The sequence below is a fragment of the Rhinichthys klamathensis genome, unplaced genomic scaffold (genome assembly GCF_029890125.1).
Source record: "Rhinichthys klamathensis goyatoka isolate OS25496 unplaced genomic scaffold, OSU_Roscu_1.1 h1tg000811l_1, whole genome shotgun sequence".
In the NCBI taxonomy this organism is placed as follows: domain Eukaryota; kingdom Metazoa; phylum Chordata; class Actinopteri; order Cypriniformes; family Leuciscidae; genus Rhinichthys; species Rhinichthys klamathensis.
Window position 1 is genome coordinate 35,860 of NW_026607199.1, and position 18,149 is coordinate 54,008.

The window sequence follows — 18,149 nt, forward strand, 5'->3', positions numbered from 1 at the left end:
AGCTAGCCCTGACCACCCTCTGTTGGAGAAATTTGTTCTTCTCCCCTCTGGGAGAAAATACAGATTGCCCATAATAAAAACTAACAGATACAAATTTTCCTTTGCACCCACGGCAATTAATGCCCTAAATTTGTACTGAGCTTGAGCTGCTCCTCAAAACGATAGATTGTTGAGGCTACCATTTCAACTATTGAGTACTTTTAGATGAACAAAAAAAGGTTGTATATAACGGCTGTTCTTATCTTTGTTTATGTCTCATGCATGTTTGTTTTTTAACCCTATTGCAAATCAAATTTCCTCGGGTGGGACAACAAAGACTGAACTGAACTGAACTGTCATAGGTTGCCAGCAGCTGTCCCAAAATGTCTCTGTGTCCCCAAAACGCTAGGTTGCACAATGTGCTCTAGCACCTGTCTCCAAAAAAGCGCAGCATCACACATGTCCCTCTCCTGCGCATCAATGGTGCCATTAAGTTTCCACTGTTCAAACAACTAGTAAAAGTTGTGAAACTGGATAATTTTACACAAAAATGCTTAGCGAGTCATTTTTTTTACACTAAAATCCACGGTAAAAAACGCATTATTTATGTCAGTGGCTTTACCTTTGAAACTGAGATTAGTATAAGGTTTGGTCCCATTTAGGATACTTCCATTTTCTCACTGTCACGCAAATACCCGTAAACTAAAGTTTGTTAAATCATCCAGTTGTGCTCGCAGGAACATCACCATTTCATTCATAAAGTAGACAACACACTCATGACAAATATGGAGTTATAGTGCTTGTAACTTTTAAATATAACTTGTAAACAATAACTTGTAAAATCAAATAATTATTTTGCCATTAATTAGGCGTATCAAATACTCCTTTTTAAGTATTTCACAGGACAATTGTACCTAATATACAACATATTTATATCTTTCTTTTTATAATTTGAAATATTAAGTTAAAATCTGAGCGTTCGGCTGACAAAAAAAGTTTGGGAACATCTGGTCTAATTGAAGCTGAGGAAAGGTGCGGGTTAGAAAAGAACAAGCGCTCGAGTTCTGAGTTGCTTGTGGACTGAGAGAGAGAAAAGCCTGTCGATCGCCCCCTGGAGGAGGAAGAAATAATCACGAGGCTGAGCTGTCCTTTGTGCACCGAAAGCAGACAGAGGCCAGAGAGAAAGCGAAATGAAAGACAAATAAAAGAAGCAATTGAATTTAAAAGCATAACGAAGGAACAACCATGGGAGCCGAGCCATAAAGTGTATTTATGAAGATAAAGCAAAGGCAAACTCTCCTCTAAGTCCTTATACTGACCAATCATTGAGCGCCGTTGAGCAAGTTGAGTAGCTCAATCAACCAATCACTGAGCTCTGTTGAGCAGGCATCTTCCTCAACCCACCAATCAGATGGCCCCATTGACCGGGTCAAGTGCATCATGAGAGTGACAAGCGTAAACAACACTAACGTTACTATCATCAGTGGACTGAGATCGGTGACAGCAAACAAGAGGTAAGTCCAGTATATTCTCTGTGATTTTATATGTTTTTAGCATTTACCGAGCGATCGTTGAGATAGCGGATTTTAGTATATTAAATTGGCTAGGACTGTTTGACATCACGTCTTCGCGTAACTTAGTGTTTGGCCAAAAACGGCTTTACTCAGTGATGTCGCGAATAGATATGACTTTAAGCTTTCTAACAGTTTTTTCTGCATGGATTTACGTGCAGTAATTACAAAGTTATCAACTGTTAAAGTTTTAAAAACATTAATAGGGGAAATATAATCGCCCATCTAACTAACGTTACTGACATGAATCGTAAACTGCACTGCAGTAATTCTTGATAGTCTTTGTAATGTTTTACTAAAAAGTAAATACTTTTGGAAATAGTTACCCAAACACTATCAGGGCTGGACATTAAAACTAACCTAGGCTACTATCCAAATACAGTTAGATTTTACTTATGGCTAGTAACACAACTGTCACTTGCCAGTTTGTCCTGTTGGAATTGACTGACTACCATACTGTACATTTAAATAGTTTAGGCCTGTTTTGTCAGGCTATCTCCACTTATTTAAACTATTTTGTCTCATAGTAACTGATAAGCCATTAACAGTCAATAACATAAAACACTGAAAACTAAAATACAGTCTAAAATTATAAACCATTACCTTTTGAACTTTCAGCTAATCATGTGAAATATCACATTAAAAGGTAAATCAGATAACATCCATAAAGATTACTCAGTACTTGTGTAGTATTTTTTTTATTTATTTTTTATTTATTTTTACTTCTACTTTAAGTAATAGTAATAGCAGTAGGCCTACTGTTACTTGTGTGATGTACATGTTTTGCATCTCCTGGTCTTCCAGTGTTTAGTCCCCTGTACCGTTTGAAAAGAAGAAACTATTCTGAATCTGTTTCTGTTTTATTACATCAGATAAAAAGCATGGATTTGCAGGGACACAAGTGCAGTGTATGTGACAGGAGTTTCTCTGTGAAGTCCAACCTGACTCGGCACATGCAGCTTCATGGTCCAAAGGAACATGTGTGTGAAGTGTGTGGGAAAAGCTTCTCACTGAAACAGCAGCTGAGCAGCCACCAAAAACAGCACCTGTACCCATGCATCCGTCTGTACAGGCAGGGAGAGGCCAAGCTACAGTGTACGGATGCAGCTAAGAGTGTGGCAATGGCCCCCAGCAAAGCAGTAGACCCCAGCTGTCTGGATTCTGAAAAGGCAGAGGCTGCTGCAAAGAAAGCTGGAGGGGAAATGTGGAAAGGCCAGCTAATTGTCACATTCGGCAAATATGAAGGACAGTCTTTCAGGTGGCTGCTTGAAAATGATGTGGGCTGGGTCATATGGCTGCTGTCTGAATATTGCCAGAAGGGTGAGAAGAACGAACTCCTAAAGTGGCAAAAGGAGCGATTGCTGCAGTATGCCAGAGAGTTCCCGCCTGTCACCTTTCATCTTGACAAACGCTTGGAGGTAACTTTAACCCTTTAACTGAGATTAAATTATATTTACTGTTTTGTTTATAAAAAAATGTAGTGCATGTGTAAATCAGTTAGGCACATGTAATGCACCTTCAATAGTAAAATCATCAATGTTTACTCTGCACAAAAGCTTGTGCTTTAGACATAGGAAGTGGTAACAGTGTAAGTACTTGTGTTTATGTGGTACAATACAACTTTGAATGTTTTTATACAATTTCTTTATTTTCTGCATGAATAGGAGTCAAGGAAAGACAAAGGAAAGAAGGCTGAATCTACCCTTTCTAAGTTCCAGCAGGATCCTGACTATGCCAGTGATGCTGAATTGTTGGCAGCTGCAGGTATTTAACATTTAACTCGCCATAACTCTATTTTAAAATTCATATAACATTTAACACGCCATAACTCTATTTTAAAATTCATATAACATTTTCTTACTGATGTATTTCAAACATCTGACTAAATACACTGCTGAAATATCACACATTTTATGGCACTGATAATGACGACAGTAGGTTTAGTATTTCACTTTAATTTTCAGCAGGGTGAGGGATATTGTCAAGCTAGCTGCCCTTTTTCAGTCTAACAGATTCATGTCTAAATTCTTTGTTGGCATTTAGATAACACATACAAAAATCAATTTAATTTGTAGATGTGATATGTTGGATTTGTTTTAAACTATTGCCTATATTTGTAGCAGCTCTATACTAAAATGTTTGTATCAAATATAATTTGTGTTCTCTAAAATAAGATCTGATAACATGGAAAAAAGAAACAAAATGTGTTTATTGTGATAATGCTAGTGTTTGTCATTATATTCACATCTTTAGCAATGTGCTCGATACATTTTGTCTGATTTTTTTCTACAGAGACAGTCCTTGAAGATTCTGAGGTAGCGGTCTCCACACGGCTGACCACCTGGGGAGAGCTCACACCGGCTGTGAGTCAGGACCCTTCCCACAGCCTCAGCACATCTCAGGGAAGACCTTCTTCCCCTGTAGACACCTCTGCCTCAGAAACCGGTGGCATCTTGCTGGAGGGCTGGCAGAAATACTGGGAGCATCCACCTCCATCTACACAAGCCAATGGTATAGCTCCTCCTAACATCACATGGCTGAAATGTGATGAGATGTATGGTCTGTTTAAGAGGCCTTCCAAGTACAAGAATGCCAAAGGAGAGATTGTGGAGAGAAGGCTTTTAAAGGAGAAGATGGAGTTCCACCCACCCCCAATTCCTACTTCTGTCAAGGGAGGACTGCCCAACATGATGGCCTTTTTCACAACCCCTGCCTTCTTCTGGCGCCCAGTTGGTGTGATGCAAGCCAAGATCCGCTGCCCTAGCTCCAACTGCCCTGCACCACCAGGTGAATACCTTGAGAAGAAAGGCTTTGGTAGTTATGCCAGGCAAGTGTGTGGGATGAAGTACAATTACACCCTGTTGACGGAGAAGCTGAAGTGTTCACATTGTGAAAAGATGAGGCGGGCAGTGAGTAAGACACATAGTGACACAGACAGTGAAGATGAGGACAGTCTTCATGTTCAGCAGTACATTTGGCTGGCACACAGTCCCAAGATTTTGATGAACCTGGCCCCGGCCATCAGAAGCATGTTTCCTGCCATACTGTGTGGGAAGCGTGCTATTGACAAAGGCGTGGTTACTCTTCTGAATGACAGGGTCAACAGTGTGTCCATGAACAAAGTCCAGAGACTGCTGCAGCAGGGACATGATGAGTGGTATGTGGAGCGCCGTGACCTGTACCAGACTCTCCTGTACGAAGCCCACACAGCTGGATCTGCATCGTCTCAGAAGAGCATCCTGTCCTTTGTCAAAGCTGCTGGTACTTACACCCCTCCTCTGCCCCGGACTCCCCTTCCTTCTGCACGTGTGCTGAGGCGTGCACACATGATCATGGAGATGGAGAAGATGCCTGTGTACAGAGCCTCAATCCTCAGTGTGACTGGAGAAATCCTCTGCATTGATGGTACAAAAAAGGTATGTGTATTGTATCAATTCATGAAGTTAAGCAGACTTAATATTTACTTAGTCACTTTAAAGTGACTTGAGCCAGCTTATCGTTTTGAATAAGGGACTTTGGCCTCACTGTTCAGCGTTCAAATGTGATGGATACAATATGTACATGCATTGTAATTCATATAAATTATATTGGACAGACAGGTTATTGATAGAAACTATCAAATGAATGTTCTGCTTTGTATTTTCCAGGTCCTTAAGAAGATATATGGTGATGGCCAGGGCACCATGCAGTATATCACCAGTGTGCTGAACGAGTGGGGCCAGTTCTTGACCACAGTGGTGGTGGCAGCTGAGTCTGAGGGGTGCTACAGACGTATGGCCAAAGGTCTGATGGCCCGCTTTGAACGAGCTAGGGCTCCTGCACCAATTGCCATATATGCAGATAACAACTGTTGTCGGTAGGTAATAACACATCCATATACCCTGATAAAATTTGTCATTAATTTAATGTTAAAAAAAAAACAAAGAACACATGCAGAATTTATATTGTTTCAGTGACAGTGGTTCGTCCTTCCTGGAGAATCTGTTCGGGGACTGGGTGCAGAAGGGTACTGTGGTCAGACTGGACATCCGACACTGGCTGCACCGCTGGGATGCTGTTGTCATGAAACAGAGCCATGCCAAGTATGGGATGTTCATGAGTGCCCTGGCAGGTGCAGTGCTGGCCTACAACAAGGACGATATGATGCTCCTAATCCAGGCAGTCAGGAAGGGCAACCAGGAGTTGTACGCCAGTCTTTCAGACGAGGACATGATAGCCTTCCTCAAACCTCACCAGATCAGGTCCTATGTCAGACGGATCACCCGTGGGGTTGAGGTAAGTGTAATATTAATCCATATATAATCTTTATGTATAAGAAGCTCAAAACATACTTCACTAAAATTAACTAAGTTGTCACACTACTATATTTCATTTTGAAAATACTTCCAATTATTGAAATAATTTCACATTTTAAGCGATACAACTGTATAAAATAAATGTGAATGATTGTTACAGGAGACAGCTTCAGCAATTGAGTCCATCATTACGGAGTTCAAGGGACGTGCAGGCCTTGACATTGATGGAATCCACCTGTTCAAATCAGCACAGGCAGTGGATTCTCACTGGGCAACTGCAAGCAAGCATCTTAGTTGTATGCAGGTGGGTAAACATTTTTGAACTAATCATTGTAAAATCATACAAACTCAAACTCACTGACACCATAATAAATAAGCAACTTATGTTTTATAGGACCCCCCTGGCATACAGCTGTATGTGTCAGTGAAGGTGGTGGTGCTGAATGGTGTCCGCCTGAACAAGTACAGGTGTCGGCGAGGCAGTAACTCCTTGGAGGGCTTGCACTCACACCTGTACAATGCCATTCCCTCACAGAGATGTGGAGTTACGCCATTCCAAGTAAGTATAAACAGCTTTAATATTTAAAAAAAACATTGATTACACATCATTGTTCATAGGCGTATTTTACCTGTATCCTCCTTGCTTTTGTGCTACATTCTCCTCCTGTGCGTGTGAGCTCTATGCTGTTCACGTAGCATCAACTGAGTGTATGAGTGTCACGGTGGGTAGTGAGAATAAATCCATGGACTCAGGTGCGGAGTGAATGAGTTATTTTAATATTTTAATAAAGACAAAACATAAAATAAACAAATCAACAAAAGAAAACCACGATCATACTAACTAAATCCAGAACAAACAAGGCAGGGCAAGACAGGCACGGAACTTAACGCAACAACAAATACAACGAACGAGCACAGGACAGCAAACACAGGAAGACTAAATAGGAAGGCAAATAAGGAGGGTAACGAGGATAACAGGTGGGACAAATAAACCAATAATCAGATAACAAGGGGGAGGGACCAGACAATAACAAGAGCACATGGCCCAACATAACAAAACACTCAAGTGCATAACCAAGACAGGACAGACATGTGACAATGAGATGCACACACACAAAATAGCCCATTGCGGACAAAAGACAAATTGTATGTCATGCTGCTGGGTAATGCCCACTTTGTAATCAAAATTAGTTTCTGATGTACAATAATGCAATGGTCATGTCTTTCAGGTGTATCTGATTGCATTTGCTGTGCAGTGGAACAGCCGTATGGAATCACTCCGGGTTGCTGGTGGTCATGGCAGGCAGACGTGGTGCATGGACCCGCGGCAGATTCAGCGCCTGAATCAGCAGGCTGAGGTGCTCTTCGGTAAAGAGCATGTCCTCGAGCCCAACTTTGCCGCTCCAATGCCCTACCCTGCTGTATACAAGGACCCAGACGAGGAGGAGCTCCTTGGAGTAGAGTATGCCATGTGCCAGTCAACCAGCTTCACTGCAAGGGATTACTATGCCCAGCAAGGTACACAATCTTGCATTATAACAATATACATACATACTAAGTGGTCAAATACCTATAAATATCATGCATGTTCTATCCATGACAAGTATGTATGATATAGTTCATTTTTATTTTACATAACATGAAACAAATGAACTGCAGCATTGCCATGTTGTATTAATTTGTCTACTGTTAGTTGTTGTAACTGCCTAGACACACTGGTGATTAGTACATTACATATTTGCAGTTGAGGAAGAGCAGTCCCGTGAAGAAGAGGAGACGGGTGAACAAAGTGAGGACATGCTGGCAGATGAGGGTGTGGACGTGGGTGCAGAGTCAGAGGAGGATCCTATGGACACTGTCAGTGACAAACATGTCATCCTCACTCAATCAGAACAGGTGGAGGAGGAGGACAGTCCTGCTCTGCAGGATGTGCTGATGACCAAGAGCCATCTGCATCTTCCTGGGCTGGAGGAAGTGGAAGCCTTGGCCCTGCTCCTTTTAGAACTGGCAGACAACAGTGACCGTCACCTAGTGCCAGCTGACCTAAGGCTGAAGATTGGCACTGCAGTTGGTGCTCTGCATGAGCATGACAGGTCTGCAGCCAACTTTGTAAAAAGGTATGAGTCTAGGTGGGGTTACACCCTGTTTGGCAGATGCTTGGGAGCTGACACACCTGAGACCAGAGCAGCACAGAAGACAAAGTTTTCCTGGATGAGGTACCCTCAGGCAGCCCAGGTGACTGAGGATAGTCGTCTGTTGTACCTCATTATTAAGATGCTGAAAAACCGGCCACCAGCCAGTCGTCTCACCTCCCCCACTAAAATCACCAATGCAATCAAGGGCCAGTATAAAAGGATTGTAGACAGAGTCAGAGACGATCCCATCCTCAACGGTCTCTCCATTCCTCTGCCCAATCTGAATGCAAAGTCCATCTCTACATTCATGGCACGGGAAGAGAAGAAGGCTAACTACAGGGCAACAGTAATGCCAAATGTGAAACCCCACCAAAGAGTGCTGTCAGAAGAACCAATGCCAGCAGCTCCTACTCTGCCAGAATCCCTACCAGCTCCAGATCGACCTCAGGTTCAGTACCAGAGCCTACGTCATGAAGCTGGGAAAAGGCATGGTCAGAAGCGGAGGTAAGTTGTTCAGTTCTTCATTTCACAAGTATGTGACTTTACTACTACAATATGTGAACAAATCTGAATTTATCAGCGGAATGGTTTAAACTGAATTATACTCATGAATTATACTCATCAACGCATGTATGATTTTTTTTTTTGCAGGGTAGACGTGGAAGAGCCGGAGCTTGTGAACAGGCCCATTCAACCTAAACCCCCTGTGGCCACGTACATCCCACCCAGAGCGTCAGCAGCACCTGTCCTGGTAGTGGTTCCTGCTCAGCCACAGTGACCATCCATGATGCTCTGTGGGGCATCCAGCAGTCAAGGCTTCATACCTTTCGCACCGCCTCCTGAGCTGACATCCAGACCAATCAAGCCTCATAAATCCATGAAGCCTTGTGGGGCCTGCCAAGTACCCCAGTGTGGTGGGCAGCGTAAGCGGTACACGCCCTCCAAAGACAAGGCTGCTGAAAGTAGCCAAAAAATATTTACCTATTGCCCAGCAACTAGGAAGTCCACCACTTCAGGTTTTGAAGGTGTTGTGTTCAACAGTTTTGAACACTTCAAAAGTGTAGTAGATGAGGAACTTAAAAAGAAAAAAAAATAACAATTAGAGAGCCAACTACATCTTCAACTACATCCCCCAAATCACAATAGCAGATTCCTGGGGTATGGTTTGGACCTGGTTCAGACCTGGATTAGACCTAGTTTAGATTTTGCCCTAGTTTGGCCATGATTTAGACCTGGTTTAATCCCAGTTGTACTTACCTACAACCCCAATTCCAATGAAGTTGGAACGTTGTGTAAAACGTAAATAAAACCAGAATACAATGATTTGCAAATCCTTTTCAACCTATGTTCAATTGAATACACCACAAAGACAAGATATTTAATGTTCAAACTGTTAAACTTTATTGTTTTTTTGCAAATATTCACTCACTTTGAATTTGATGCCTGCAACACGTTCCAAAAAAGGTGCATCTTGTCTTTGTAATGTATTAAATTGAATACAGGTTGAAAAGGATTTGCAAATGAATGTATTCTGGTTTTATTTATGTTTTACACAATGTCCCAACTTCATTGGAATTGGGGTTGTAATTTGGTCCTGGTTTAGACATGGTGTGGGTTAGTCAGAATTACCTGTGCACAGATTTACATGTCCTCAACATTATTTGCACTTTGTGTAATTTGCCAAAAAATATGTGTTTTCAGTGAATGTAAATATCTGCTTAACATTGCATACTATTGCACTGCATTACCTCATCCCCTTGTATATATTGTACGTATATTGTATATTGCTCAATGTGTACATGTATAAATCTTGTAAATATATATAAAAATCCTGTAAATAATAACTTATTAGTACCTATTTTGCTATATTTTCTGCTAAATTACTTAATAATTAATGTTAATTCTATTATGTTTACCTTGTTACCTGTTATTGTTATTATTGTTGTTGTTTATTTATTTCTGATATGTAGATATATATTGTTGAACAAATCCTGTAAATTATAATTTAGTACCTATTTTGCTATATTTTCTGCTAAATTACTTAATGTTAATTCTATTCTGTGTACTTTGTTACCTGTGTTATTGTTATTATTGTTGAGTTGTTTATTTATTTCTGATATGTAGATATATATTGTTGACCAAATAAAAAAAAAGAATGTTTCCAAATATATGATTCCTCTCACTGCTGTTTCCCCATTTGTCCAATAGCTAAAGACTGTCACATGAAACTTTATTGAGTATAACAGAGGCTGAATTACTTACCAGGAAGGTAAAGTCTTAAACTTCCATTAAGGCCCTTTTATGAGTACATTTTACATGCTCCCTACAGGGCGAATAGGGCATATAGAGTGCATAATATCTCACATATGAACAAATTACACTTTGTTCAAGTAGCCTAATATAGTTTATTAGCTTTTTTCAGTGATCTTGCAAACATTGTAACTAAAAGTCTCAAGTTTATTTGTAAAGTGCATCCATTCATACTTCAAACAGATATGAGCAAACACATTTGTTTTATTACTTGTTTTTTATTGTTTTAACTGAAGCATTATGTTTGTTATATTACGTGACAGACATCATATTATACTTAATAAACTATTCAAGTCAGAGATTATAGTCTTCATGGTCTTATTCACAAAAACATAAAAAAGATAAAAAAAAGAACAGTAAACTATTTCAGAGGTAAACAAGACTTAAAATATAGATGTCCTGAAGTGTGAAAACATTGGTCTCTCTTTCCATTTGGCCCCTCCCCTCTCTCATCTCTCTCCTCCCCTTGTTTCCAAGGTGATCAGGACCCAGGATAAGGACTTGGAGGGGTCATGAGCCCTGGGCAGGCGGTCTCCCATCCAAGTACTAACCAGGCCCGACCCTGCTTAGCTTCTGAGATCGGACGAGATCGGGCGTGTTCAGGGTGGTATGGCCGTAAACGAAAGTCTCAGCCAATAAATAGCTATTTAAAGAAGGGACACCGGGGCTCGGCCCGCATTCACACACGTCCCAGTCTGTAGCTGCAAGACAAACAGAAACCACCAAGTGTTTTCATGCAGCCTTGAATATGAAACTGAGAGGACTCGTGTATTTAAAAAAAAAAAAAATTTCAGACGAGAAATGGCCCCAAACGGTTGGCGGTATATTTTGGAGAAAAAATGGCAGCGGGAGTCTCTGAGGACACATCTGTGCAACCATATCAATTTGAACCGGAGTCGGACCTGGAACAAGATGACGGCCAGGAAGAAATTCGACAATTAAGGCTCGAACAGGACATTTCTGAATGGTTGGTTAACGTAATGTCACTTTGATCTATCTTTGTATTTGCTAGCAGGGTAGAGTAGTGAGATGCGAACGCTATGTGTTTACTTATGTATACTTACACAGTTTGTAATAACACAATAACCATAACGCGTTGTTCATATATAAACGTGGGATTATGAATTATATTGAGAACGTCGTACATAGAAAACATGCCGTAATGTACCCTGAGTGTAACCTTAGCCGCATTCATCGTGAAGCGTGCAAGCGATTTGCAAAGATTAATATAAAGGTTAATAAAACTTTACACTCACTTCTTCTGGAGGTGCAGCAGAAACACGAATAGTTGGTACCCATTATTTTTTCAGGGGCAGTTTCTTAGCAAAACCAGGTTTATACTGACCCTTGTTTATAAAGCAGTCTGTTGGTGAGAAATGATTTGCGCAAACATGAAAGCATTGACGTTGTTCGTGGGGAATATTCCCTTCGAAAACAAAACTCAGCCACTGCGTCTTCGGCGGTTCGGATTTAGGAACATCAAAATGACTGCTGTGTTCGTTATTACACCCAAGAACACAACATCACAAACGCTTAGACGACATTCTGCTCCAGCGTATCAACAATGACGGATTATGATGACAGCTCGCTCAGGGCGGGTCTGTGTTGAAACGCTGCTGTTAATTATAAATCGTGGGAGGAGCGTCCGATCTAGTGACGTCACAAGATCGAACGGCTCAATTTGAGACAGGAAAACATAAGGAGATTAAAACAAAAACACTGGATTGATTTTTATCATTGTGGTTGTGTACAGGTACTGCCAACACACATTTCAGTACAATCACTTTTAAAAGTGCATGTACCATAATATGACCCCTTTAATCTGTGGCTAAAAAACACATACAAATGTTTAATGGTGTCATAGAACTGTGACACTTCTGGAATGTTTTTTACTGCATCATTCAGCACTAGGTTCAGGTTATTTGAGGCACAGTGCACATACGTTGCAAGTGTCTCTTTTTCCCTGATCCTGGCCTGCCCTCCCGCATAGACGCCACTCATATTGGCCACTCCGTCGTATCCCTGCCCACGACATGAGAAATATCAAGGCCATTTTTCGTAATCCTGTCGAGGATTTTGTTTTCAAGTTCCCTTGCAGATCTGTCAGATGTTTTCTGAAATCCGAGAAAAGCTTTAGATACTTTGATATCCATGTCCAATGTGTTCCTCACTAGAGGGACTGAGGTATTTATTGGACCCCTTGGGCCGTTTGATCTGCTCTTGCAGCAGAGGGTCATATTGCCAGCAGCTCAATAATGGCAAGGAAATTCCCACTGTTTGGCTGTCCCAAAATGTCTGTGTCCCCAGAACGTTAGGTTGCACAATGTGCTTTAGCACCTGTCTCCAAAAAAGCGCAGCATCACACATGTCCCTCTCCAACTGCGCATCAATGGTGCCATTAAGTTTCCACTGTTCATACAACTAGTAAAAGTTGTGAAACTGGATAACTTTACACAAAAATGCTTAGCGAGTCATTTTTTAACACTAAAATCCACGTTAACAACAGCATTATTTATGTCAGTGGCTTTATCTTTGAAACTGAGATTACTAGTAAAGGTGTGGTCCCATTTAGGATACTTCCATTTTCTCTCTGTCACGCAAATACCCGTAAATTAAAGTTTGTCGAATCATCAGTTGTGCTCTCAGGAACATCACCATTTCATTCATAAAGTAGACAACAAACTCATGACAAAAATTGAGTTATAGTGCTTGTAACTTTTAAAGGTTCTCTAAGCGATCCTGGGTGACGTCACTTCTTGTTGACGTTCGAACTATTGTCAAACAAAACGGAGGCTAGCTAGACCCTCCCTCCTCCTCATCCGCACACTAACCCCCCAAACCACACCCCCAAACCCTTCTTGTCGGTCATTGGCTGGAATAGTTTATTATGTTTCAGGGAGCGGGTCGCTGCAGTTTGCTTTTGTTGCTGTTTGTGGAGCCTGGGCTGTCTACAGAGATCGCGTTTCTTTACAGTGTGTTCAGGGGACAGGCAGCCAGCGGTTAGTGAGGAGATGTTTGCTGTATGTGACAAAAAATGTTTTGCCCTAAAAAACGCGTGACATCGCTTAGAGCACCTTTAAATATATAACTTGTAAACAATAACTTGTAAAATCAAATAATAATTTTGCCATTAATTAGGCGTATCAAATACTCCTTTTAAAGTATTTCACAGGACAGTTAAACCTAATTTACAACATATTTATATCTTTATTTATATAATTAGAGTTAAAACTATTTTATAATAATAATATCAATAGCTCACAGCCCTATATTAAAATAAAACCAAATAAAATTAAACAAGTAAATCCAAAATAAAGAAAAGATTCAATATTCCACTTCCATGTCTCTTCTGACCGTTCCCAACGTCAGAAAACCATGAACATGCGAATGTGTGTGTAATTATTGAAATATTAATTTGAAATATTAAGTTAAAATCTGAGCGTTCAGCTGACAAAAAAAGTTCTGTGTTGCTTGTAGACTGAGAGAGAGAGAAAAGCCTGTCGATCGCCCCCTGGAGGAGGAAGAAATAATGACTGAGGCTGAGCTGTCCTTTGCACACCGAAAGCAGACAGAAGCCAGAGAGAAAGCGAAATGAAAGACAAATAAATGAAGCAATTGAATTTAAAAGCATAAAGAAGGAACAACCATGGGAGCCGAGCCATAAAGTGTATTAGTGAAGATAAAGCAAAAGCTTACAGCACCTGGTATTCCCAGGCGGTCTCCCATCCAAGTACTAACCAGGCCCGACCCTGCTTAGCTTCCGAGATCGGGCGTGTTCAGGGTGGTATGGCCATAAGCGAGAATCTCAGCCAATAAAGAGCTATTTAAAGAAGGGACACCGGGGCTCGGCCTGCATTCACACACGTCCCAGTCTGTAGCTGCAAGACAAACAGAAACCGATACTCGGTTACTAACGTAACCTCGGTTCTCTCTAGAGAGGGAACGAGTATTGTGTAAGCTAGCTTACGCTACGGGAAAGATTCATCTTCTTGAGATATTGAAGCCAAAAATTATCCTTAATTTTGTATTTATTGTCAACACAGTGCAGCAGCTAGCAGACCTAGAGCAGGCTATCTTGCGTGCTCATTGGCTGCCCTGCGGCAACTGTAGCAGCCTACCAGTGAGCCCGGCGTGACGTAACGCCCAATGGAAGGCACCCGCGCCTTCATAGCGTCATAGCCCGCCAGAATGGGCGTGGCTTAGCGTATAAAAGAAGGGGCTGTAGGCTGATTTCCCTGGGTTTCGTCGACTGAAGCGGAGTCGCTCAGGGCGCGACCACGGCCGGTTACGCAATACTCGTTCCCTCTCTAGAGAGAACCGAGGTTACATTAGTAACCGAGTATCGTTCTCTTACGAGAGGTTCTCTCGTATTGCGTAAGCTAGCTTTTTGTCAACGCCATGCGCGCCAAGCATCCACCATGAGTCCCCGAGTTTTTCGGGGAACCCAATAAGCGGAAAAATAAGGTGGCCAGCCGCGCGGGCCATCACTTGTATATAAGCACACATAGGGAATACAGAGCAGCGCGCTGGTCTGTATTAGCATATAGCACATACCCCATCAGCAGCTCAACCAGGAGAGCTAAGTTGCGTGAGAGTGGTCTGAGCACGAAGATCTGGGCAGAACGCACATCTCACATCTCACAAGCCTGACAAAGGTAGAGGGGGAGCTCCAGCCCGCCGCTACACATATGTCGTGGATAGAAATCCCGCTGGACCATGCCCACGATGAGGCCATGCCTCTTGTGGAATGAGCCCTGATGCCCAGAGGGCATTGCAGACCTTTTGACGCGTAAGCAGCTGCTATAGCGTTATAGCGTCCAATATCCATCTGGACAAGCTTTGCTTCGAGGCGGCGAGACCTTTGGTGCGTCCGCCAAACGAAACGAAAAGCTGTTCTGAACGCCTGAAAGAGGCGGAGCGCGCAGTGTAGAGCCTCAGCACCCTGACTGGGCAAAGGAGATTCACTCTAAAAGGAGTGCCCATCACTTAGGAACACAACCATGTCTAGGTTTGAGGATGACTTTAGAGTCATTTAGCCCGAACTCAAGACACGCCGCGCTGACAGACAGCGCGTGCAGATCCCCCACACGTTTAACTGATGACAGAGCAGTCAGAAAAAGTCAGTTTTCAGTGATAGATATTTTAACTCCACGGAGTCCAGTGGCTCAAAGGGGAAGACTTTCAGGGCCTCGAGGACCAAGGAAAGGTCCCACATAGGAACCGACGGGGGGCGCGGCGGATTCATCCTTCTAGCTCCTCTAAGGAAGCGGATAACCAGCTAATTTTTTTCCCAGCGACCGGCCGCGCGTTGACTCTGCGAACGCTGCTACGGCCGCCACATACACTTTGAGCGTGGATGGGACCTCCCCTTATCCAACAGCTCTTGTAGGAAAGTGAGCAGTTGCGTGGGCATGGTCCACTGGCCAAAGGCCGGTCTGACCTTTCGATAAGAGATAGCTCCCATAATTACTACCCACTGATACCAGTCGGCTACTAACCAGGGCTGCAGAGCTGCTATGCAGGTCTGAGTCACTCTGATCTTCTCGCCGCCAGAAGCCCAAGCTCGGTGAGACGCGCGAGCATTCAGTCAGCGTTGGAGCGGGCGCATGCGCAGTAGCCCCGGCTGAAGCACTGCTGCAGCTGATGCCATATACAGCCCAGCATCCTTTGAAACGTTTTCAAAGGGAAAAAGCTTCCCTTCTGGAAGGATGCGGCTAGGTGTCGAACACGGCGCGCGCGCTGTGTCTATAGACGAGCCGTCATGGCCACAGAGTGCCGTTCTATTTCTAGAAGGAAATCGACTGACTGGGCAGTAATGAGCTCTTGGTCCAGTTGACCGAGAGTCCCAAGTTTTCCAGGTGACTGAGGAGCACCGTTCTGTGAGATAACAGTTTTATCTCTGACTGTGCCAAAATCAGCCAATCGTCCAGATAGTTTGTGATTCGCAAACCTGATTTCTCAAGGGGGTGAGCGCCGCGTCCATGCACTTCGTAAATGTACGGGGTGCTAAAAGGCAGGCCGAACGGCAGGACGGTGTATTGATAAACCTGACCGTTGAAGGCGAATCTCAAGAATGGCCTGTGACGGGGTATTATCTGAATCTGAAAATAGGCATCTTCCAGATCGAGAGAGATAAACCAGTCCCTCGGGCGAACGTGCGCGAGGATTTTCCTGGTCGTAAGCATTTTGAACGGCCTTTTCATAAGCACTTTGTTCAAATGTCTCAGATCTAAGATGGGCCTGAGGGCTCCGTCCTTCTTGGGCATGAGAAAAATATTGGCTGTAAAAGCTCTATAGCACCTTTGCACAGTAGCTTCGCTATTTCTGCACGGAGTAGATGTGCTACTTCTGCATTCACTGTCGTCACGGTCCGCGCTTGAAAGCGCGGGGGACGGCGAACGAGCTGACGTGAATAGCCCTGCTTTATTGTGCTTAGCACCCATTCTGAAGAACCCCTGGGATAGCTTCCCATGCTTTTATATGTACAGCTAGGGGGCGAATGGCCTCCGCGCTCTGATCGCCGCACTTTGGGGGATCGAGAAACTGAACCGGAGGAGTGGGCGCAGCGCGCGCGCCCTCGGTACTTGGAGGCGGCAGCTCGCTGACAACCGTGACAGGCTGAATTGTGTGTGACGTCCCAATTGCCATGAATGGGGATCGTTCTTTTACCACTTTGTGATGCGCGAGCAGCGCCCTGGGCGAATTGTCTATTAGTAAGCATGAGCGCTTGTGCGCGGGCACGAGACTTACATATGAATGTGACGCCCTGATCGCTTTGGATGGGGAGCGTTTTACGATCGCCTTGAGACACGAGCGCGGCGCTATGGGCAGAGTGTTTATTAGTAAGCGTGAGCGCTTCTGAGCGGGCACAGGACTTACAGTTATATGTGACGCCCCGATCGCTTGGGATGGGCAGCGTTTTATAGTCACTCTTAGATGCGCGGGCGGCGCTCGGGGAGAGGTATGTGTTAGAAAGCATGAACGCTCGTGGGCGGCACGTGACTTACATTCATAACCTGACTGATGTGAGTCTTTAATGGCCGTGTGAGCGTTGCCAGTAAGCATGCGCGCTCGTGAGGGGGCACGTGACTTACTTTCACAGCCCGACAAGTTATGAGCACTTGAGTACGGCGGCTCGCTGACAGCGACAGCTGGCTGTTTTACATGTGACGTCCCGGTTGCTTAGAACGGGGAACGTTTTGTGAAAATATTGTAATGTGAGAGCAGCGCCGGAGGCGGTGTGTCTGCTTAGTAAGCGTGAGCGCTCGTGAGCGGGCACGTAACTTCCATTCATAGCCTGACCAATATGAGTACTCAAATACGGCGGCTCGCTGACAGCGACAGCTGGCTGTTTTACATGTGACGTCCCGGCTGCTTTTAAACGGGGAACGTTTATGAAAACTTGTAATGTGCGAGCAGCGCCGGAGGCGATGTGTCTGTTAGTAAGCGTGAGCGCTCGTGAGCGGGCACGTGACTTACATTCTTAACCTGACATGTATGAGGCTGATCTGGCCGTGTGACAGAGCGGGTAGAAAATAGGCGTGAGCACAGAGTTGTGGGCACGTTTCCTACATCTAGCACTCGAGCGGCATTTGCCAGCTTTATGAGAGTGGGCTCTGCGAGAGACACGGGGGTTATCGTGCTTGTGTGTAAGGGTGAACACCGAGATGTGGGCACATTTTCTACACTCAAGACACCAACGGCGTGAGCCGGATAACCAGACATTATACTCGCTTGAGATTTCTCTGGGTCGCCGCGAGAACGGCGGATGTGTGCAGGCGAGCGGGTTGCATTACCGGCTCGTTGGCTGCCAAATACACTGCTACAGTAGCCTTATCTAAGGGGACTGACAGGGCGAG

The 18,149-nt window shown here is 43.7% G+C and overlaps 1 protein-coding gene and 1 pseudogene across 1 annotated transcript; one reads left to right on the forward strand and one right to left on the reverse strand.

The window, feature by feature from the left end:
• Nucleotides 1-1,449: 1,449 nt before the first annotated feature.
• Nucleotides 1,450-9,436, forward strand: LOC130078074 (uncharacterized). Its single transcript, XM_056243570.1, has 11 exons — nt 1,450-1,493; nt 2,423-2,968; nt 3,215-3,314; nt 3,843-4,966; nt 5,198-5,406; nt 5,504-5,825; nt 6,006-6,149; nt 6,240-6,404; nt 7,075-7,363; nt 7,590-8,484; nt 8,632-9,436. The coding sequence occupies exons 2-11, from the start codon at nt 2,432-2,434 to the stop codon at nt 8,756-8,758; spliced, it is 3,912 nt and encodes a 1,303-aa protein (XP_056099545.1). The 5' UTR covers nt 1,450-1,493; nt 2,423-2,431; the 3' UTR covers nt 8,759-9,436.
• Nucleotides 9,437-13,979: 4,543 nt separating this feature from the next.
• On the reverse strand, nt 13,980-14,088 carry LOC130078078 (5S ribosomal RNA; annotated as a pseudogene).
• Nucleotides 14,089-18,149: the final 4,061 nt, after the last annotated feature.